Here is a 24,324-nt window from a genome sequence, read left to right as displayed (position 1 = left end):
CCAATAAAAATTTGGTGTTGTCCCGGAAGACAGCTGTGATTGGCTCCAGCCACCCGCAACCATGAACATAAGCGGTAGGAAATGAATGGATTATAATACATGAGAATGTTTATATTTTTAACGTTATTTTTTTTTTATTAAAGATTTGTCTGCGAGCCAGATGCAGCCATCAAAAGAGCCACATCTGGCTCACGAGCCATAGGTTCCCAACCCCTGCTTTAGACAAACAGATCCTCCCATAAACTCATTCATTTAACTCTGTTTTCCCCTTTAGTCAGACATTCTTCTGATCAACCTTCAGGGATTCCTTTCAGATCCAAGATCACACAGAGGCGCAGGATGAGCTCTTCGCTGACTCTGGTAAGACTTATTGACCTTGACCTCTGGTCCAGGGCCTAAACGCTACCCTATAGAAGTTAGCACGGCTGATGGTATAGAAACAAGTCAGTGCCAGGGGACTGAAGCTGAGTTGAGAAATGACACGACTCTAAGCCAGTGCTCATGGGAAGGCCCACCAGGTTAAAGATCCTCAAAGTCTGGTGAGCCACGCAGGAAGAACGCTCACGGTCAATGACATGTGCATCTCCCACCAGTGCTGCTTCTCCCAGGAAATACCTAAGTCCAGGTAAATGCTAGGGTGCAATGACTCCCGTGGGAACAGTGTTGTGCTCTTTGCAGGCAGGATCCCCTGACTGTCTCTTCCCATTGTGTCCCTTTTGCCTGGTTCAAATCTGGGTACGGAGCAAGTGCTAAAGGTTTGCTGTATGGATAAATAATTTTTTAGCATTGAGCTTAATTCTCTCCTCCCTGGTAGGGAAGAGAAAAAATGATTTTCCTTTCCCCTGCTTTGCTTTCTTTATTCTGAGGATTAGTCTCAGGAAAGTAGGAGGCCTGGCCCACCGCCACAGGTTGCTGGGAAGTGCTGAAACATTCCAGCTTCCCATTGACTGGACCACCAGCCAGCTGTGGGCTCCGCGCCAGGCAGAAGCGTGGTGTGAGTCCCCATGGGTGGGCTCCAAGACCTCTCTGCAGGTACAGGGTGTGTGGGGGGGTGATTTACAGCACTCCTCTGAGTGTTCATTTTGTAAACTACAGTCTTAGAGGAATTTATAAATGTTTATAGATGAGGAGACTGAAGGTCAAGAAGTTAAGTATCTTGTTAAGGTTTCACATCTAGGTCTGCCCTTGACTGCCTGACTCAGGAGACTGGGTTTTTAATCATAACTTGCTGCTCAGATGAGGAGCTGGCCTCGATTTCAAGGGGAAAGAGACGCAGGCTGGGTGCTTCTTGAACTTTTCCCACCCCATGTGGCTTCAGTTCCTCCAAACCCATTTTCAAAATTTGATTGATGAACCAAATGAGAATTCTGTGTTTAGGGTCAAAGATTGAGATTAGAAAACCTCTGTGAACCATGTAACCACAATTCTGCACCTGGGGCAGGGTTCTGCCTGCTCCCCTTTCCACGGGCTAAGCACTGGGCTTTAGACAATCCTGTTAGACTCTGTGTGGAGGTGGAGAAGAGCAGCACACCCAGCTCCCTGCCATGATAAAAACGTGCCAGAAAACAGATAGGCAAGCTTGCCCTTTGTGATTTAGACAAGGAGAAAGGAAAAGAACAGCAACCCATTCCCCCCAAACTACAAAGAATATATATAAACAAAACCCACCACCTGTTCTGTAGGAAAATAAAGCTTTCTATAAAAAAAGAAAATCAGTAAGTTTTGTCAGGGGCGGAGGAGTGAGTCACAAAAACTTACAGGGTCTCCGTCCTCTCCCCTGTGTCCCCTGATGCCTTTCAGACCTGGGGACCCCTGAGAGGAAAGAAAGAAAAATGAATTTAGGCATCTTCCATCAGTTCAAACTTGTGACATTCACTGGGCATTGTAGGTAAGTCCCTCCCTTCCACGTGGTTGTCATGTTTGCAGGTGTGGCTCTGAGTTTGGGGAGGGTCTGGCAACCTCTGGAGCTGGGTTTTGTCCCTACACCCATCTCAGAAGGTGGCCCTCCTGAAACCTACAGGAGACTGACCTTTGGAATCCACCTTGCACCTCAGGGCATCAGCGCCAGTCCTCCGCCTCAGAGAGCTGCTCCAAGGACAGCGGTGACCACCACACTCTTTAAACAGTCAAATCAATAACATTTCCAAAGAGATCATTTTACTATCTTCTGCTTTTCTGAGAGCTCAAGGAAGAACAAGCACCTCTTCCAACAATGAGGTTATGTATTTTTTTTTTTTTTTTTTTGTATTTTTCTGAAGCTGGAAACAGTGAGAGACAGTCAGACAGACTCCCGCATGCACCCGACCGGGATCCACCCGGCACACCCACCAGGGGGCGATGCTCTGCCCACCAGGGGGCGATGCTCTGCCCCTCCAGGGCGTCGCTCTGTTGCGACCAGAGCCACTCCAGCGCCTGGGGCAGAGACCAAGAAGCCATCCCCAGCACCCGGGCCATCTTTGCTCCAATGGAGCCTCGCTGCGGGAGGGGAAGAGAGAGACAGAGAGGAAGGAGAAGGGGAGGGGTGGAGAAGCAGATGGGCGCTTCTCCTGTGTGCCCTGGCCGGGAATCGAACCCAGGACTTCTGCACGCCAGGCCGATGCTCTACCACTGAGCCAACTGGCCAGGGCCGAGGTTATGTATATTTTAATGGCAACCGTTGCTTCCTCTGCTCTATGTGGCTTAACTGTCTCATGGCTTCATTGTGGCAAGGATTTCAGTTAAGGTTCTCTTTCTTCCTCTTCTAACACAGACCATAGCTGTCTCTGCTCAGTATACCAGGGGAATTGTGCTCTTGGAATATAACTGACCTGAGCAAAGCGATGAGAGGAAACCATGCTAAACAAAATATTACAACTCAGGAAATATCTAAGATAAATTATCCTTCTACAAGCATGGACAATGCTGGACTCAAGAACAAGCATTGTATGTGATCTCTTAAAATAAAAGAAACCAGTCTTTTTTGATTGTGATAAATTAAAACCCATTTCAAAAAATGAATAAAAGTAAATAAAATATCAAGATACAGCTTCATTATTATAAGGAGAACATCTGTGCAGCCACCACCCAGGCCAAGAAAGAGGACATAGACGGTCCCCAGATGTACTGTTCACCCCAATCACAAGCTACTCCTCCCCCATCCTAGGGTGAACCCTCCTGACTTATGAAAATATTTCCTTGCCTTTTTAAATACCCCATTATTTAAATATTCATCCCTAGACACTATAGGTTCGTTTTACCTGTTTTCAAAATTTTTTTATATATAGAATCATACCATATGTATTCTTCTGTGTTTCGCTTTCTTTGGCCATTACTGTGTTTATAAAATTTATTCATATTATGAGTAGCTGCAGCCCACTCATTTTCAACCTTAGAGCACTCCATTGAATGAAAATACCATGATATCCTTATCTATGCTATTTCTGTGCAATGGATCTTTTATAATTCATTTTTAAAGTGTTATTAATTTGCACTGCTATGCTCTTTTTGCAGTTCAGTAAGATTCCATTGCTGATGAAGTACAACTTTACCTACTATTTTTAACACCTCTTGACACCCTTTTAAAAATTTTTATTAAATTGATTGGAGTGACACTGGTTACTAAGATTATGTAAGCTTCAAGTGTATAATTCTTTTTATTTTCATTTTTAAATTTTATTTAGAAAATTAACTTTAACACGGTGACATTGATCAGTAAGAATACATAGGTTTCAGGTAAACATTTTTATAGCATTTGAACTGTTGATTATGTTGTATACCCATCACCCAAAATCAAATCATTTTCTGTCTCCTTATATTTGTCCCTCTTTATACCCTCCCCCCACTCCCTCTCTCTTCCCCCTCCCCCACACCCCCTTCCCCCTGGTAACCACTTCTCTTTTATCTTTGTTCATTGGTCTGTTTCATATTCCACCGATGTGGGAAGTCATACAGTTCTTAGCTTTTTCTGATTTGCTTATTCTATAATACATCACCAATGTATTGCCTTGTGTGTTTACCACCCAAGTTCTTCCATCATCATATACAGTATGTCCGTAAAGTCATGGTGCACTTTTGACCGGTCACAGGAAAGCAACAAAAGATGATAGAAATGTGAAATCTGCACCAAATAAAAGGAAAACCCTCCCAGTTTCTGTAGGATGATGTGGCAGCATGTGCACATGTGCAGATGATGACGTAACACTGTGTATACAGCGGAGCAGTCCACGGCCATGCCAGTCAAGATGTGGACGGTACAAAGGAAAGTTCAGTGTGTTCTGTGGCTCGCTAAATTTGAATCCGTGACCAAAGTGCAACGTGAATATCGGCGCGTTTATAACAAAGCGCCACCACATAGGAATAACATTACTCGGTGGGATAAGCAGTTGAAGGAAACCGCCAGTTTGGTGGAGAACCCCCGTTCTGGTAGGCCATCAGTCAGTGACGAGTCTGTAGAGGCTATACGGGATAGCTACCTAAGAAGCCCTAAAAAATCTGTGCTTGAGCCCATATCAAACTGCACTGAATAGGTATGAAACTGGGAGAGTTTTCCTTTTATTTGGTACAGATTTCACATTTCTATCATCTTTTGTTGCTTTCCTGTACTGGTCAAAAGTGCACCATGACTTTACGGACACACTGTATTTGACCCTCTTTACCTGCTACATCCTACCCCTATCTTCTACCCCTCCTGTGACCACCATACTGTTGCCTGTGTTTATGAGCCTTTTATTTGTTTGTTCATTTGCTGCTTTTTGTTTTATATGCCAGATATGAGTCAAATCATATGGTTCTTGTAATTGAATGGTAGAAGATATTTGCAAACAATATCTCCAATAAGAGGCTAATATCCAAAATACATGAAGAATTCATACATTCAACAACAACAAAAATCAAACAACGGCCCTGGCTGGTTGGCTCAGCGATAGAGCATCGGCCTGGCGTGCGGGGGACCCGGGTTCGATTCCCAGCCAGGGCACATAGGAGAAGCGCCCATTTACTTCTCCACCCCCACCCCCTCCTTCCTCTCTCTTCCCCTCCCGCAGCAAAGGCTCCATTGGAGCAAAGATGGCCCGGGCGCTGGGGATGGCTCCTTGGCCTCTGCCCCAGGCGCTAGAGTGGCTCTGGTCGCGGCAGAGCGATGCCCCGGAGGGGCAGAGCATCGCCCCCTGGTGGGCAGAGCATCGCCCCTGGTGGGCGTGCCGGGTGGATCCCGGTAGGGCGCATGCGGGAGTCTGACTGTCTCTCCCTGTTTCCAGCTTCAGAAAAATACAAAAAAAAAAAAAAAAAAATCAAACAACCCAATCAAAAAATGGGCAGAGAGAGGACTGTGTCCTAAAAGGACTACTCATGGCCACCTTTCAAACTGTCTAATGTGGGTAAAAAGTATAAATTGTAAAAATCAAGAAGCAATATCACCAAGGAGATATAAGAAAAAATAGACTTATTCTTAATAGCAGCATCAGAAGTTAGCCCTTTGGAACTGGCTCCTGCCCCACAGAAGTCACACAAAATGCCCAAGGCAATTATATCAGCATCAAATAAAGGTTGTACATTCAACCACTCAGTTTCAATCCCACCCACACCAAACCAAGACCCATTAAGTAAAATAATTTCAACTGAATGATACCTTCAAGCCATGTAGTCCTAGGGTCCCAGGAGGTCCTGGAGTCCCTGGACACTTGCAAAATGTACAGCAGCATGTCCTCTCTGCAATGTTTCCCTGAGAAAAAGCAGACCTGAGTGACCAGCAGTTGTCAGGAACTTCATTACTTAAGAACTGGATTCACACACATCATAATCTACTACCTACAAGTTCATGCTCTCCCTTTAGGTGAGGAGAATAACAGGTGCTCTTTGAAAGAACACTTTAAAGAGGGTGCCAGGTTAGTAACTGCATTGGCTACATCCTCTCTCCAAAGAAATGATCTCTATTTATAGGAAGGGTGCCTGCCTATAGACAGATGGTCACAGGCCAAGTTTGCACAAGACTGGTTGGTTTGTAATTGACAGTTTCTTGTTTCCTGGGATTTCTGTAACATAAACTGTTGGTGGCTTTTCTTATTTAATTAGGGATTGGTTGGTTTTCTAGTTCCCTATGCATTCATTTGGGGAAATGACTAAGGATGAAAGGGCATGCAAAAACAAAGATTGGTGTTCTGGTCTTTCACACTTTTTTATATACTAAAGATCATGTACTGAATTTAGGGCAGACAAGGCAGTCTTTGAAAATACTCATCAAGCTTCCAATTTTGTTCCCATGGCGTTTTGAATAATTGGATTTTTTGTTCAGAAACACACCAGATACTGTGATAGCAGTTTGCCCAGGTCCCTCTTTCCAATGGTCAGGTGAGTCCTGTAATCAAATCCTTTTCCAAATTCAAAGCTGGAAAACTCGTGATGAGCAGTTGTGTTCAGGGACACTACCAGCAATGCATCAAGTCCTATGCAGTAAAAATGACAATAAAAAAACCAAAGGAATTGTTCACAATAAAAGAAGAAAAGCCAGTCAGTGACTCTTACTCAAAGAATGAGAAGTGGGGTGCTCATAAGAAGAAACAGTACTCTTGACAAATGAAGAACACAACAGCAGGCCTGCCCGCATGGCCAACACACACACTAAACACTCACTGATCCAGATTCACCTGAAATCTCCCAAGCACACATATTTAAGAGAAAATCTTTACAAATCTTACAGAAAAACGCCAGCAGAAAACTGTTTAATATCTAACTACCAGTTTTAATGCAATTCTTGGGCATTTGAAAGCAATTTTTAAGAAAGGGCATTGTTCTTGTTCGTCTTCAGAGTTTTTCTAAATTAACTGAATGTAAATTCATGCTAGTTGTCAAGTCATCTCCACTGCCAAACACCCCTGGGCACCCAGGCCCAGGGTAATTTCAGTCTCTGCAGAACTCCTGGGTATACCCAGGGGTTCATTTATTTACACATTCACTTATTGATTCATTCACTAGTTCATTTACTCTATCCATAGTTTCATTAAACAAACACTTGCTTATTAGAAGCCTATTATGTACTAATCATTGTACCTGTGATACAAGATGAATAGGACAGACATGCTCCTTCCCTGTATAGAAGCATGGTCTACTGGGAGAAGTAGACAAGAACCAGATAGTTGCTCTGAGAAGTGGTAAGTGCTCAGAGAGGGAACATCAGGGTACTATGAAAGCCTAAACGAGAGGCTCCTCACTCAGTTTTGGGAGGTCATGGAAAGTATCTGCAAAGAAATGATATCTAAGCTAATTTTTAAGAATGAATGGAAGTTGGTCAAGCAAAACAAACAAACAAAAAACAGAGATGGGGGTGGTGCTGAGAACGAGACGAGTTCTAGGCAAAAGAGAAGAGTAGAGGCCAGGACTGGAGGATGGGGCTGTGAAGTGCATTGGAGGAAAAATGGAAAGGGGCCAGTATGCCTGGAACACTGAGCATGAGGAGTGAGGGAAAGCTGGAGTAGGGAGCAGGGCAGATCCTGCAAAGCATCATGGACCATACTAAGGATGTTGATATCCCAAGATCAGTGGGAAAGGTGTTGAAGGGATCTGAGAAGGGAGGGTGAAACAGCAATAACGTAGGGCATTTTATGGCCTCTAGGGAGGTTGCCCACAGAAGCTGAACCCCAGAAGCCAGTGTGGGCCTACACCCAGGAAGTCTCAAATGATGTAACCCATCTGACAATCCATGGGGCCTCCCTCCTGCCACTGCATATTACTCTGCACTTAGCTTCCAGCTCAGCCTGTAACAGGGACATATGGACAGGCAATATACAGTGAGACATGCTTTTCAAAATCCATGTTGTTATCTTTCATGTGGAAAATAAAAAATAATAGCAAATGTCTTAGGGCAGGTTCTCTAGAAGCAGAATTTGAAAGAGGAATGTGTGTGTATGTGGTTTACTAAGGAGAGAGAATAAAGAAAGGAAAAGGAAAGTTATAAGCAAGGATGTGTCTCACTAAAGTCTTCATCTTGGCCTGATAGCCGAGGGAATAAATTATATCAGCGTTGACCCTGGGCTTTTGTATCCCTGTATCAGTGATTGCCCCCTTCCACCCAGTGTGGGATGGGGTACAACCACATCCAAGCAGGTCATGGTTCAGGTCAGTCAAGGGCCCATGTCTTTGGAAGGTCACAGGTGTAAGCACTTGGTCATAGCATCTGCAGCATTTGGGGGTGAGTGTGTAGGCTGGTCAAGAGGGTTGGGGCAAGACACCAATCCAACAGCATCTGCTACCAATGGCCGGAGAGATCCCAAGACTAAGCATCTAAATAGAGTAGAGATTTGTTTAACACATTCCATGCTTCATCACTGAAATTTTCAACTCAGGACATACCTGCTTCTCTGAGCCTGTCTGATTGATTTTCAAGCATTGTGATGCTTTCATCCCCAAGACCATCTGAAAAGATGAGCAGCACCTAGAGAAGGAAGGAAGCAGAACATAGGATATGTTAAAATGAAATCTGTAAGTGGGAGGGGAAACATATAAAAGCATGCAGAGATGGGAGATAGAATGTGACATGGATACCTGTCCCTGGGAGGCAGATCTATCCTCAAATGTGTCCCAAAGCCCCTGTAAGAACTGTGCATTCAGATGAGTTGGCCCATTGACGGTGACTTGCTGCAGGCTGTCAAATATTGTTTTCTGGTAGATTTGGAACTTGGCAGGGAATTCTTGGTCATTGTTCACCTTAAAGGCCACATTCATGTGTGTGTCTGAGCCTGCCCCACAGCTCACCCCCCTGATGGAGATGATGTCGTCTAGGATGCCTGGGAGGTACGACTCCAGCCGGGGGTGGCCATGGAACAACAACTGCCCAGGCTGGTGAGTGGAAATGTCGAACCCGATCACTACGTTCACAAAGCAATCTGGAGAGTAATGGAAACGAGACCAGATTACTGAGTAGAAAGAAGCAAGGAAGAGCAGATAAGGCAGAAAAAGGAGAGTGGTCATGACCCAGGACTAGGGGAGCTCTAGTGCCTACAAAGTGTCCAAGAAGGAGGATATGAGCTGCTCGATCAACATGTAAAACAAGCATTTCCTCTAACACAAGTTCCAATAGCTATCTGAAGTTCCAATTATGGTTTAGTCTTATTCTCAGTGGCTGGCTTTCCCTCTCTCTCTCTTTATGGGTGTGTGCATATTTTCTTCTATTAATGATGTTATATTATGAGTCATATAACCATAATGTATTAAATATTTGAATTGTCCTTAGGGATTATTTATTATAGGTGTCACAAACTCAAAAGCCAAGTAGGTGTGATGTAATGTGAGTCATGTGGGCAGAGAATAAAGAAAATGAATGGAGGGCAATGATCCATCTGTTCACTGTTGAGCTCCAGCTGAGAGTAGCCATGAGGGAAAGGAGACTCGATGTTGTCAGATCATCTGATTTTTCAAAGAAAAGCCTGAAATCTACATTTTTAATTTAAAACCTTCAATTTCTAAAAGCTGTAAACTAATTTAACAACTTATTGGCACTGGACAGAACAAACACAATTCAGATGATGGCCACCTCTGACCCGGTCCATTTGCTCATTTTACACATGAGGAAGACAGCAATTCGTGGAGGTTACTGCAACTAACCAAAGTTAGAGCACTGGCTTTCTGGTCCCAGGCCCAAGGCTCTCTGCACCACTGTAATCTGCTTCCAGTTGAGCACCCCAAATGGGACATAAAAGATCTGGAGAGCTTGCAAAGACAGCACATTTTGAGGGAAAAAGTGGCTTCAATCATACCAACTCTAGAAATAGAAGCACTCTGAGGACTATCTGCAAGTTGTGCAAACTCCACAAAATGTTATTCACTGCTGCTTGCTAATGCACTATTCTCCTAGCTCCCAGCCCTGAGTATAGAACCTGAATCCCACAGGGCTGTGCTCAGCTGGAGCTGAATAGTGACATTCCTACCAACGGGTCATTGTTCTCCATTCATTATCTTCACTTCCTGCCCTCTTGACTCATCCACATTACCCACCTGGACTTCGTGGTCATTTGTGTTTGTAACCTATTTAAATTAATCCCTAAGGACCGTTCAAATCTTCACTATGTTAGGATTATATAAATCATAATATGTCACCATTAAAAGAAAATATGCACACACACACACTCTCTCTCTCACACCCACATATACACACACATACGTAAAAACCTTTATGAGATAGTTTAACAAAGTTAAAATAGTAAAACATTCCATCAGCAAGTATTTATTTTACTTAGTTCCAACTGGATGCAAGGCATTTTTCTAGGACTTCTGGAAGTGGAGAGATAGAAATAGGAGATTGAATTCCAGGTGCTACAAGGAACATAAATACTGGCTTTAGACATCTGAGGAGCATAATAAATATTGGATTGCAATGAGTGGACAGGGCTGACTGGGGCACACCCAGGGCCTCCTCTAGCCTCTGTACCATTTTTCTTGTCTCTGAGGGAGGCTGCCTGACCCCACATTTCCTGGAAGTGGAGAATAGGTCTGTTCTCACTGCACACTATTCTAGAAAGATCTTCTGCTAGAGCAGGATTGTAAGTCACTTTGGGAAATGGAGAACTGCGAAGATGCAATTAAATAAAAACAAAGAGCAAGGGAATACTTACTGGTTTTCCCACAGCTCTGGCAGATTTCCCGGACAATCCTTTTCTTCACCTCCACATCCTTTAATTTGTCAAAGTATGGAAAGGTGATTATTTTTTCAGAACTGCCTGTTATCGGCAAAAGCTGTTCCTTATGGACATGTTGTCCTATGCCCAAAACCAGGACACAAATTCCAAGTTTTTTCAGGATTTTCACTGAATCTTCCACACTCTCCTGGGGATCCCCAGATGTAATCAGAACCAAAGTCTGAGGGACGCCAGCATTTTTTCTCCCACCAACAGATGGATAAAACATAAAGCTCACTTTGCTAAGGGCCAGGTTGATTTCTGGCATCCCCTTGGTCCTATTGATAGTTTGAATTCGAGTCTTCCACTGGGTTTTCGTCAGAGAGCTTTTCAGCTCAATAATTTCTTGGTAGAGGCTTCCAAAGTGAGCCATCCCAATTTTCATTCTTTGCGACTGCACGTCAAAATTATCAATTAGGTCTGACAAGAAAGTTGTCAGGGTAGCAAAGTCAAAATCAGATATCAGGTCAGAGCTATCACAAAGGAAAATCACATCAGCTTCTTGAATTTTGCAGGCTGCAATTAGAAAAATATATATCAATTATTCTCCTCATAGATCATTCTAAAAATTCCCTTTTATTCAAATACTCAAATTGCTTCAGTAAATACCCACATTAGCAGCGAATTGAGATAAGTTAATAGAAGAGAGAATCACCAATTGGTTCTCAAAGAGAAAGAAAAACAGCAAGAATGAGAAAGGTAAGAGGCTTTGTTTCAAATTTTTTATTTATATGATTCATTTGACAATAAAAGCTACTCAGAAAAAGAAAGTCTAAAATGTTTCTGTCATACAATAACAGTGAATATTTATGACCCCTTATGAACAATTATTGTAATTTTATAGATACAGAAATGGAATTCTGAGATTAAGTGACCTGCCTAAGATTATACCATTACTATGTTCTTGGACCTCTTGATCCTCTTTATGCTTAAATTCAGCACTTTTTTCTACTATAAGTTTTTAAAAATAATATCATCACAGAAATACTAAAACGTTATGGGACAAGTGCTAATGGCCAGTAAACGGGGCATGGGGGCATCTTCATGAAGTTCAATGTGAAAAGGACCCATAGCCAATAAATGATCTGCTCTACTCAGTTCCAATCAAATGCAATGGCAGGGGTAGAGGCAGCACTAAAGTAATTACTAAAGGTAATTGAGATAACAGAATGCACAGTGTCACACAATTCCTTATAATGGCAGTATAACAGACTCAGTGATGGGCTGCCTGGATAGACCTTCAAGGAAGGGCCTGCTGTCCAGCTGTGAAAGTATGGTCAGCAGACAGCCTCTAAGCTGCCAGCTCCTTCACGGTCAGCCTCAATGCAGAGTGATGCCTTGCCAGTGGCCACACCCTTACCAGGGCATCCCACATCTAAGCACTAAACGAGAAGGGCATATAAAGACCTAGTTGTTCTAGTTTGATGCAACTCTGATGGGCAATACTTACTCGGGAGCTTCCTGCCAGATGTGGAGCTTTGTCAGGTATCTCTGTTTGACTTTCGCCCATCCTTCCTTCCCCTTTTCTTTCACAAATGCAGATCCCTAAAAAACTTCTTGCATCCTCCACTCAACTTCAGCAACCACCTCCAAAAGGTAGGCAGAAAAGATGAGAATAAAAGAACTCCCCTACTGCTAGGGAAATACTGTCATCCTTGTAATTACTAGATTTGGTGAGGATCCAAGGATAAACAAGAGGCCAAGCCTGTCCAAGGAGCTCCTAGTCTTCTGACAGATACAGATAAGGAAATAGTAAATATGTGTTACATGCTACCCTCAGGAAAAATAGAAGGTACAGGAGTTGGAGGACATAGTGGGGACACTGTTGGGTGTTGAGTCAGAAAACTAGCAAACAAAGGCTGAAACACACAAGACAAACTAGAGGTAGCCAGGGGAGGTGGTGGGCTGACATGTTCGTGGTGGGTAGAATAGTGCATGCAAAGATGTTGTAGAGGAATTTCAAAATGAGAGTAGAGATTCTGAAGAGGGGAAGGGCAATCAATAAATTAGAGAGGTGGGTAGGTGCCAGGTGGAACTCAGGAGTTTAGAACTTGTAAACTGTTAGCAGAGCAGTGACAGTCCAGTGTGTATTAGAAAGATCACCTAGTGTTGAGAATAGGCTGGGAGGTGGCGATATAAATGGTAGTCCTAGAACAGGTTTCAGGATAGGACAAGGCCAGAACAGGCAAATAATTGAGATAGTCCCAGTGCCTTGGAAAAAAGTCATACTTTTTTCCTCGGTTAAAGATAATACCATCATTCAATGTGTGATACCAGAAGATGAATTTATTGCTTACTTAAGTAAGGTAGAGCTATCGCAGTCAGGCATAGTTTCATTCTGCACAGCAAGTGCCGATCTGTCACAGGACTGGGCGGAAGGTTTCATTTGAAGTTGTTGGACTGCTTACCAAGATGGGAGGTGGGTTAATGTCAGTCTTAGAAACATGATTTATGTTGAGTTCAAAAATAGATTTCAAACTGGTAGAGGGTAAAGAAGAAAGGAGAAAGGGAAGAGGAGAAGGGAGTCTGCAGGAATGGAGTGAAGAAGAAAAGAAGAAAGGAAATTAGTTGATTGCTTCATTTGCCAGGTTTGATGGCCTAGGCCAGTACATGACCAGAATTCTTACCTTCCAAGGAGGCCTTCCTTGATAACTTGTCAATCTCTGCTGCTTTGAGTTCAAATGGCAAATCTCACCCTCTCCTCATTCAGCTGTGCTGTCTCCAGCCTACCCTAACCTCCTGGAATCAGCTCAGGCCCCTGCCCTCCTTGTTCCTAGAAGCCAGTCTCCACAATCCTGCATTGAACTCCCATATTCTTCCCTCTGTACTAGTGGCTCTCAACCAGAAAAAAGCACAGTAGACCACTTGAATATCCTATGGACCTGTAGAATGCTTATAATCCATTTTAAAGGGCCCTGGATCCTTGAAGACAAACGTTTATCTGTTTAAATCAGGGGTCGGGAAACTTTTTGGCTGAGAGAGCCATGAACGCCATATATTTTAAAATATAATTCCATGACAGCCATACAATGACCCGTGTATGTTATGTATTATCCAATTAAAATTTCATGTTGTCCCCAGCGGACAGATGTGATTGGCTCCAGCCACCCGCAACCATGAACATGAGCGGTAGGAAATGAATGGATTGTAATACATGAGAATGTTTTATATTTTTAACGTTATTATTTTTTTAATTAAAGATTTGTCTGTGAGCCAGATGCAGCCATCAAAAGAGCCACATCTGGCTTGCAAGCCATAGGTTCCCGACGCCTGGTTTAAATCATGAAACTCTCCACTTGAGTTTGGCCTGAAACCAATGCCCAGTGGCTGCATTGAGACCTTTAAGCAAATGGAGTGGCACACAATTGCCAGCAAATGAGGTAAGGTGAACACAGCCTAAAGGAGAGTTCCCTTCTGCCAAGACAAAGGCAATGAGATGGCAAAACAGCAAGGAATGCCTCTGAAACCTTCTTCTATCATCTCTTCAATGCATACTGTGGTGGGAGGAGACCTTTAGAGTCTCGCTCAACCAATGCATTTCTTTTAGAGATGAGAAAAACACGTAGCCCAAGTAGAAGAGTGTTCAGCCCATGACACCCCTGGTAATTGGAAGCCAATACATAATTTACATTTTGCTTAAACTTTTATTGCTACCCCCATAAAAAAAAAGTTTAAAAATTACAACTTACCCTCTTGTGCATTGGTACACACTCTTTCCTGTAGAGGCAGGTAAATTTCTTTCAGTTTGTCAAAATGACCTACGTGGATAGCATTCTTCTTATTCCCCGCCATAGCCTCAAGTTCATTTTGGTCAGCCTCTTCTACCCCCACTGCATAGATGATGATGCCTTTATCCCTTAATTTCAGTGCTGTGTCATTGAGCTGACTTCGGTCATGGGATTTCCCGTCAGTGATGATGATCAGCATCTGATTCACGTTTCGCTTGATGCGACTGCCATGTTTCTCCGTGAACAGGTCATTTGTGTAATCGAGAGCCCTGGCAGTGTAAGTTCTCCCACCCGTGGCCCTGAGCCGCCTCAGATTCTGAACAATTGCTGATCGCTCTGAGTATGTGTTGAGGTAGAAAAGAACTTCAGGCTGGTCAGAGTATTTGACAGCTCCGAACTGAACTCGGTCCCTGCCAACGTCCGCTTTATTCACCAAATGGACAGTCAGGTTAATCATGCTTTCTTGCTGTTCTGGGTTGATGCTACCTGAATGATCCAGCACGAACACAATGTCTAACCGTCTGATGCTTTTACAATCTGGAAGAAGAATGAAGCCAGCATCACAAACTTTCCACAGGGCATTCTACACAGACAGTGGAGAAGGGAAGCAAACTAACCTTTGCCATGAGCCTACCATGTGCCAAACATGGAGCCTCACTTAGTTCTTAGAGGTGGCTGTTGCCATCTTACAGAGAAAGAAGCTGAGGCTCAGAGATGTACAACTTGCCCAGCTCACTATTCCAAGGACATTTGTGTCCTTATCTCCACTGGGGGCTAACTAACTATGTAGGTTCCTACAGATATAGAAACTGAATCATAAATATCATCAAGTCATGCCTAGCTCACATCCTTGAGACCTGAAGGAAAACAGGGTCACTTACCATAAAGAGCGCACACCTGAAAGATGAGTTTTCTTTCTATTGCCTTTAGATGATCAAATTTCTCAACGTGGAAGACCAGGCTGCCATCCCCACTGATCTCCTCCAGCTGAGTCCTGTTGGCACCATACACCCCCACAGAGAAGATGGTCACACCTTTGCCCCGAAGAGCTAGAGCAGGGCCTCTCACATCATCCTGTGCTTCTCCATCCGTGATAAGAATGAGAAACTTTTTGATCCCAGGACGGGCTCCCTTGGGATGGGTGAAATATTCGTCTATAGAGGTTAATGCTTCTCCGGTCAGAGTGTTTTGGCCAATGGGAGACATTCTGTCTATTGCATCAGAACATTGTTTTTGTGTAGAGTATTGATTAAGCTGGAATTCTTCCTTAGTATAACCGCTGAACTGAACAACGCCAATCTGAGTTTTGTCTGGACCAATTTGAATCTTAGTTAACAGGTTTTTCATGAAGGCTTTCATTTTCTCAAAATTTTCCGGTCCTATACTGCCAGAACTGTCCACCAGAAACATGATGTCAGCCTTCATGTCTTCACATCCTGCATGTTGTCAAAACGATGAGAAACAAACAAGGTTGGCAAGGCACTCAGAATATGTAGAAACAGTAAAGCAGAAAAAAAAGTGTATTAATTAGAAAACATTGAAAATTAATTCAAGCAACTGCTATTGCATTTAAAAGTTTATTCATTTTTTTACTAAAAGTCTGCTGACTAGAACCTTAAATGAGAAATTCATTGAGAACTATCCAAGAAGTTTTAAAGAAAAAATGTAACTTTCAAAGTGTATATCACTTATTCACGCATACATGCATAATTCATTTATTCATTCATAATTCTTGAAGTGTATAAAATGCCAATTGTCAAGCTATGTGTTAAGGATGCAACAGTGATCAAAAAAAAAAAAAAAAAAAAAGAGGAATCAGAGAAAAAGCAATCAATTCTCTGCACTCATAGAACAGATATTCCAATGTTTTATGTATATTCTTTAAAAAATTTAAGTAATCTTTGCATAGAATTACTTTCTGGAATAACTGCAAGTTATTTGATAAACAGTATAAATCAATATTAGAAACTGTGGTAAAAAGTTTTTACTAAAGATAAGCGCATTAGTAAGCACATAGCAATCCTATATGGACTGTTCCTTTATTTATACATAAAATTTGTAGATGCTCTGACAGAAATTGGCATACACACACACTCATATATATATGTATCTCCCTGGGGCCATCTTGAAAGTCATAAATAGGAAGGTGGATGATGTTTGTGGCCTGGGCGAAGTCCCACTGCTGTGCAGTATGGAAGTCTCTCTCACTGCTTTCTATGCAGTAGACTTTTACATGTGGTTTACTATTCACAGGCTCTACTTCCTTGTATCTATTTGTAACAGAGACTATTTCCTGCCTTCTAATATCTGTTCTCCCACTTTACTATGACAATAACGTTTCAGCTAGGTAGATGGTTGTCCAAGTAAAGACTAATTTCCCAGCCTTCCTTGAAGCAAGAGTGGTCCTGTGACTAAGTTTGGGCCAATAGACATAAGCAAGAGTAATTTGATCACTTCTGAGTCTTAACATGAAAAAAATTCAATGTGATGGGCTCCCCTGGCCCTTTCTCCCTTTTCACAAATGCAAGGTCATGAGAAATAGAACTTCACTTTGACCTAAAGATGGAAGCTATGTATTAAGCATGGAACAGCCGGTCTACCAGACCTGGACTGCTTAGACTGCATACATTAGACTCTTAATCAAGGAAGAAATAATGATCTGTGTTGTGCCGTTTGGGGTCTCACTCCATCCACATCTACTTTGAGACTAACCAGTGTTTTTTCTAGGCCCTTGGCCTCGGGCCCCTTTGTTTTCCTGCCTCTCTGTTTATCATCTTATGGCTCATTTCCTTGTCCACAGCTTGTCTCATTCTTCAAGTGTGCCAGTCTTCAGCCCCCAAACTGCAACTCCCTGACCTATGAGAGATATACAGCAGCACCTCAGATTTGCCCAGGCCCTTCTTCTCCCTTGAGAGGATCGGAGATGCAATCTACTTTATGTTTTCTGAAACCCTTTTGCTTCTCTTGACATCAACCCCCCAAAATGTTTGGGACCTTTTACTCTTGTACTTTAAAACTGAACTCTGGCCCTTACATTACTATCCACAACAGAGAGAACAATGAACAAAATTGTGATGTAGGATATGGTGATGAATGCTATTTATTTGCTTATTTATTTTACTTTTGATTTGAAAACTCAGAAAAAATTCCAACACATTTTTTACTTTTGTAAGTTCAAATAAGTGAGATTTCTTTTCCTTTCCCCATCAGTGAACGCCTTAACCAACTTCTACAATAGCTAACTTGTGTAGAGAGAAGGAGGAAGGGAGAGAGAGAGGGAAGCATCAACTCTCATTGTTCCACTTACTTATGACATCGATTGCTTTTCATATGTGCCCTGACCAAGGCTTAAACCAGAGACCCCGAGATTGAACCAGTGACCCTGGTGCGCTGGGTTGACACTCTATCCACTGAGCCACTGGCCAGGGCCTGCAATAGCCAACTTTTATGTAGCACTTACTATGTGCCAGGCATTCCTGCAAGTGCTCCATAGGCATTATTACCTTTAAGCTTCACAATAAGGCTATACCTAAGGGACCAAGGCAGGTAACAGTAAGTAACCTATTCTAGGTCCACAGCTAAGTGATAAAGCTGGGCTTTGAACTTTGACTCTTTTATTCCAGCATCCTTTCTCCTAACCAGCAAGTTACCATGCTTCTCAGTAGACAACATTTTCATGTGCTAATACCAGCAATCAGCCCATATCACCTTCAGTTAGTAGGTGGCTATTATTTAAAAAATAAATAATCATCAGTTACAAGAAGTTGAAAATTTGTTCTTCCTAACTTTTGTTACTTAATTTGTAGTTCAAAAAATGCAAATCATTATAAAAAAAATAAATAATAAGTTACATGTATACTAGGACATGCATTCATAATAGAGAAATAATGGTTGGTGTGTATTAGGCTGAACCTAGAAGAAGTCTCTGGTGTAGGTATTATCCTCACAGAGCAGGAAGTTTAAAGTTCAAGTAGAAAAGGAGTGGAACCCTAATCTCCCTAAAGCCAGAGACCATTTTCTTTCCACTGTATTAATCTGCCTCAATTAGTGCATGCATCGTACATACACATGCATACACACATACACACACACAGAGTGGTCTCTCACATGCCCCCCAGGGGCTTTGTCAAGGCCACAACAGTTGCAGCAACCTTTCTACTTCTGACTTTCAAGATGGCCCCAAGGCAGCTGTCTGTTATACAGAGATTCCCCAATCTTGGCAATTGGTTTAAAGTGAGGGGCTGGATCCCTCCATGGTGATAAGGGAAGTTAGCAAAACATTAGCCAGACAAGTGGTCACATCACCCCATGTCTCAGCCCAACAAACGGTCTGACTGAAGCAACTAATGAAGTAGAGAAAGTAAAGCCGTTTAGGTTTTGCATACCTTTCTCAGTGCAGATGCTGTGAACGACGTCATTTTTGATGCCTTTTAAAGAATCGAAGTTCTGCCCGAAGTTAACCCTGTCCTCTTTCCCAGCGATCTGGAGCAGCTGTGCTTTGTTAGCCTCCCCAATGCCAATGGCATGAATGATGACGTGTTCGGCCCTCAGTCGCTCTGCAGGCTCCAGGACGCTGTCCTGAGACCTCCCGTCAGTCAGCACAATGAGGTGGCAGGGAACCTCGCTTGACCTCTGCTTCCTTCCCTCCCTTATTCTCTGCTGCATGAAATCCAGGGCTGCCCCAGTAGCCGTTCTGCCTTTGAGTTGCTTGAGGTTCAAAACAGCCTGTCTTAAGTTCGCACTATTAGTATAAACATGGATATCGAATTCCACTCTCTTCTCATGCGAATACTGCACGGCCCCAACTCGGACTTTGTCTGGGCCAATGCTAAACAGGTCTATCACCCCCAACATAAATTCCTGGATTTGCTCAAAGTGCTCTTTCTGGATGCTGGTTGAACCATCAATGAGGAAATACAAATCGGCCTCTTTTGTATCCACACAGCCTGCAAAACAAAACAGAAAATAAAAAGTGAAGGTGCGTTCTTTGTTAATTATAAAGAATCTGGAGAGAAATTTGCAAGCAGGTTTTGTAGAGGAACATGAGGCTGGGAAGGGTCTAAACCAGGGGTCCCCAAACTACGGGCCGCGGGCCGCATGCAGCCCCCTGATGCCATTTATCCGACCCCCGCCGCACTTCCGGAAGGAGCACCTCTTTCATTGGTGGTCAGTGAGAGGAGCATAGTTCCCATTGAAATACTGATCAGTTTGTTGATTTAAATTTACTTGTTCTTTATTTTAAATATTGTATTTGTTCCTGTTTTTTTTTTTTTTTTTACTTTAAAATAAGATATGTGCAGTGTGCATAGGGATTTGTTCATAGTTTTTTTTTTATAGTCCAGCCCTCCAATGGTCTGAGGGACAGTGAACTGGCCCCCTGTGTAAAAAGTTTGGGGACCCCTGGTCTAAACAATGGGGACAGTTCAGGTTGGCACAGAGCCTCTGTATCTCATCGAGCCCATTCATGCCCACTTTCTCCTTTAAAATTTGCAACAACCTTGTAAGAAAATTAAGACAGGGAGGCCCAGTGGTTTGTCTAAGGCAGTGGTTCTCAGAGTGTGTGCCAGGGTGCACTGGTGCGTCCTAGAAGGTTTTCAGATGTGTCCTATGGTATTCCAGAGAAATATGTGCCTGTTGGGGACCAAAAAACCAACAGAGCTTTTAGAGTTTAGATTTTTGGGGGACAGAGGTGTGGGGAATTGGCTGTAAACTGACAGTGTGCTCAACCCCCCACCTCACTTGCCTCTTAAACTGTGGTGGTACTGGATTGTTTACACTACCCCCCACCCTGTGTTCCCCAAAAAGACTGGAGGCAAGTTTCTTCTATCCTTTGTTTGGTGTAAAGTTAAGATGATATGTATGGTGGGGGTTTTCTGCACTCAACACAATTAAGAGTAAAAAGAGAGGAATTCTTCAATGTATTAATGAGGAAATGAGTTTGCCTTTCAAATAGATGCCCAAACACTGAAGAAATCACTAGGACATATCAGGCTCATGTTTCTCATAAACACAAGAATGAAAAAACACATTCGCACTGGGACCTGCCAAATTTACTAAATCTCACTAAGAATGTATCTATATATATAAAAAGATAACTTTTTTGTCATTTCTTTTAATTTTTTAACCCCTTTTTTACAAATTCTAAAAAGCACAACTCAAAAAATGTAACATAAAAATGTTTTTTAATGTCAGAATAAATTTAATTTTGTCATATTTGTTTTGTTTAATTACCATGTAAACACACTTGGACTTACATTTTTTTCTTTAATATTTGACTTAATTATTATAACATATTTCTCAGAAATTTGTATACAGTACGCCTACAGTTATTTGTAGGATTTTAAATGTGCCCCAACTTCAAAAAGTTTGAGAACCACTGGTCTAAGGCTAAAAAGACACACAGCTGGTAAATTAAAAAGGAAGAACCAGATCCCCAAGTCTCTAGGCTCTAAGTCAGATTGTTTTTCTAGGATTGACATCTGCCTTTTTAGATAGTAATGCCTTATCATTTATTGAGAAACAGGGTGGGACAGATGACCTCCTGTTCTTACTTCCCCAATAACCTCTTCTTTCCAGAGCAATTAGGACAGTATATCTAAAACTAGAACCAGATCATATTACCTTCCTATTTAAATAACTTAGAATTTAAAAATAAAAAAATTGGCCTGCTCTTTTTCCCTACTTTCCTCTCTCAGCCTATTTCCAATAATTCTTCATCTTACTTTCTGTGCTCCGATCACACTGGGCTTCTTTCTGCACTCTGTGCCCCAGGGCTTTTGCACTTGCCCTTCTCTCTTCTTGGAATATTCTTTCCCCAAAGATTCACATGGCCAGTTCTTTTTCATCTCATCATGAATATGCCAACTCAAATGTCTGTTCTGCAAAAAGTCCTTCTCTTCCTCTCCAGCTAAAGTACATCAATCATTGTCTATCCTAAGACCCTGCCTGTTTTCTTGATGATACCCATTTCTTTCTGAAAATTTCTTATTCATTTGTTCATGAGCACAGCCTGTTTTCCGCCACTGAGGACCAGCTCCATCAAAGCAGAGGCTTTGCCTAGTTCTCTGCTTCTGCCTAGTAGGCCTGGGATATCTCAAGATTTCAACAGAGATTTTCAAATAAAAGAGCTCTCAATGTTTCTTCTTTTGTTGAGCAGATTCTATGGAAAAGCACTTTAACTTTCCTAATTGCCTATTTACAACTCTATCTAGTCATTCATTGTAATTGAGTTGGAGAAAGAGCATACTTTTAACTTTTTGGTTATTTATGTAATTATCTGTTTGAGTATATGAAAAGATTTTTAAAATACAGGACAAGTTAGTCATTTCAGAAATATTTTATATCTTGACAGCCTTTGGGGAATTTATAGCTATTGACAACACTTCAAGCTATGAGGAGTTGGTCCTTAAGAAACCAGAAATACTGAAAATAAGTTGGACCCTGAAAATTAAACTACGATATTAACACATAAAGCATTAGAGCGAAGATAAGCACTTATCTGCAAAAAAAAAAAAAAAACAGGGTTGATCTCAGGCCAGAAAAACTTGACAGCACCAGAATGCATTGATTTATGTACCTTATAAAGAAGAATTAGGTGTTTTTTCAGAAAGAAGCTAGTGGTGCTCAGCAATGAAGGAGAGAAAATATGGGTCACAGTGGGCAATCATGGCCATGCCCATCTAACCGCGCCTAGAGCTGGGCTGTCCAACACACTAGCCAGTAGTCACCTGTTGCTATTAAAATGTCAACTTGAAACTAAACTATTTTAAAATTAAAGTTTAAAAATCAGCTCTTCAGTCACACTAGCCACATTTCAGGTGCTAAAGGCTCCATGTGGCACCCCCAGCAGTCATCATGTTAGACAGTGCAACATGGAATATTTCCATCATCAGAAAACACGCTATTGGACTGTGTTGAAGAAGAATATATCCCCTGACCCTGGGACTCACCTATACAGTTATATAGAGTGATAGATAAAAATATGGATCTACATATTTGATTTTAAAATAGTCAGCCAACCAATTGGATGCCACTAGACATTTCAATGATAAAACCACCTCCCTTGTTGTACTCCCACAACCTCCGGCTGTCTGATTACAGTCAGCTTCTCATTTGGCGTGACTATAGGGAGAGGATGTACTTCTCAGAGGACATGAATGGCCAGGCCCTTGGCATTGACAGTTGTCACCATAAAGGTATTTTTTTTTTTTGTATTTTTCTGAAGCTGGAAACAGGGAGGCAGTCAGACAGACTCCCGCATGCGCCCAACCGGGATCCACCTGGCATGCCCACCAGGGGGCGATGCTCTGCCCATCCGGGTGTCACTCTTTCGCGACCAGAGCCACTCTAGCGCCTGGGGCAGAGAACAAGGAGCCATCCCCAGAGCCCGGGGCCATCTTTTGCTCCAATGGAGCCTTGGCTGCGGGAGGGGAAGAGAGAGACAGAGAGGAAGGAGAGGGGGAGGGGTGGAGAAGCAGATGGGCGCCTCTCCTGTGTGCCCTGGCCGGGAATCGAATCTGGGACTTCCGCACGCCAGGCCGACGCTCTACCACTGAGCCAACCGGCCAGGGCACCATAAAGGTATTTATTGTTCTTTCTCTATACATTAGCCTCTTGGTTTCACTAATGTGAGTCTTCCCTTGATTTAATGAAGTTATATTTAATAAATTGGATGTTACTATAGGCCAGATGTGGTAGATAGAACAGTGACTAAATCGATCTAGATTGCTTCCCTGGGTTTGACCGTTCTGAAATGACAGAGCTGGCCACTACCCTCTAGTCCAAGGCAAAATCACTAAAGCAGTGGTTCTCAAATACTGCAGAGGATGTTCTACTGAGTAGAACACTTGAAACCATGTGAACACAATAAGTTTTAAAAAATACGCTGCTAGCACAAGTTTGTTGGGGTTGGGGAGCTTGCTAAAATGCGGGTGCCCAGGCCCTACCCTGAGGCTGACTCATTAGTTGAAGGTAGGATATAGGTCACTAAATTATTTACAGGCTCATTGGGAAACTGATTAATTTACAGCAGATACTGTTGGTGCTCTGCCTGTCACCCCTCAAATTCTTTACCATTTTCATACACATCGGTTCCCCATGATTTCATTCCATCAGCTAGCAGCAGCAATGTCTGCTTGAAGGCAGGCTGCTTTTGGCACTTGAACCAGAAGTGTGTCTGGAAATTTGTATTCCCTCATGTGAGCTAGAACAAAAATTCTCTAGCCACACTGCCCTCTGAACTTTGACAACTCTAAAGTTTAACCAACACTGCTTCTGGGATGGTCCCATGGAACTGACCCTCTATGAGGCTTTGCTTATAATCCTTCCGCCCTGGTCCTCTGTCCTCACTTCCCTACCACTCTCCAGTTTTTGTCTGACTTCTGAGGAACTCAATCTAAGGTACTGACATTTGAGAGCCACTGAATTAATAATAAGTCACTTGCTGAGGTTTCAGGAAAGATAGCCATTCCCTTGGGTGACCCTTGCCCTAGGCTTGACCCCATATCTTTCCATTTAGAAATTCTATAATGACAATAGTAGTTTTTTTTCTCATATCCTTGCATACTCCCTGAGACCACACTACACATCCCCCTTGCCCTAATGGTTGGAACTAGACTGAGGTGGCTGCCACTCTGAGAGAGTCCTCTATAAGTCACTCAGGAGGTAATAGCGGACTTGTTTCTTGCTGCTGCCTTGTTATTTATACATGCCAGAAAAACCCAGGCCTGACTCAGGATGCATCCTTCAACCTTCCATTGACTGCTCTGAGCTTAAAATTAGCCTTTAATATCATTGGAAGATTAAAATTCTATTCCACTTGAGTGCTGACAAATTCCAGTTCCAATTTTTTGGAAGCATTTTATCTGCCCAGTAAATGTGTGAAGATGGCAGATATCCCAGAATTAGCTAAACTCACAGTCATATCAAATTACCTCTTGGCACATACCTTTGAA

At 42.5% G+C, this 24,324-nt stretch overlaps 1 protein-coding gene across 1 annotated transcript in view; it reads right to left on the bottom strand.

Annotated features, from left to right (window-relative positions):
• Window positions 1–24,324, bottom strand: part of COL6A5 (collagen type VI alpha 5 chain) — a 111,593-nt gene that overhangs the window by 53,860 nt on the left and 33,409 nt on the right. Inside the window, exons 5-13 of the mRNA XM_066244768.1 lie at window positions 18,757–19,317; window positions 15,253–15,807; window positions 14,333–14,908; window positions 10,581–11,159; window positions 8,515–8,855; window positions 8,323–8,404; window positions 6,277–6,419; window positions 5,606–5,698; window positions 1,759–1,812 (exon numbers count right to left, since the gene is read on the bottom strand). Coding sequence (XP_066100865.1) covers window positions 1,759–1,812; window positions 5,606–5,698; window positions 6,277–6,419; window positions 8,323–8,404; window positions 8,515–8,855; window positions 10,581–11,159; window positions 14,333–14,908; window positions 15,253–15,807; window positions 18,757–19,317 — 2,984 coding nt within the window. The remainder of the gene's footprint in view (window positions 1–1,758; window positions 1,813–5,605; window positions 5,699–6,276; window positions 6,420–8,322; window positions 8,405–8,514; window positions 8,856–10,580; window positions 11,160–14,332; window positions 14,909–15,252; window positions 15,808–18,756; window positions 19,318–24,324) is intronic.

The sequence above is a fragment of the Saccopteryx bilineata genome, chromosome 10 (genome assembly GCF_036850765.1).
Source record: "Saccopteryx bilineata isolate mSacBil1 chromosome 10, mSacBil1_pri_phased_curated, whole genome shotgun sequence".
NCBI lineage: Eukaryota > Metazoa > Chordata > Mammalia > Chiroptera > Emballonuridae > Saccopteryx > Saccopteryx bilineata.
This window is presented reverse-complemented; position numbering and strand designations above follow the sequence as displayed.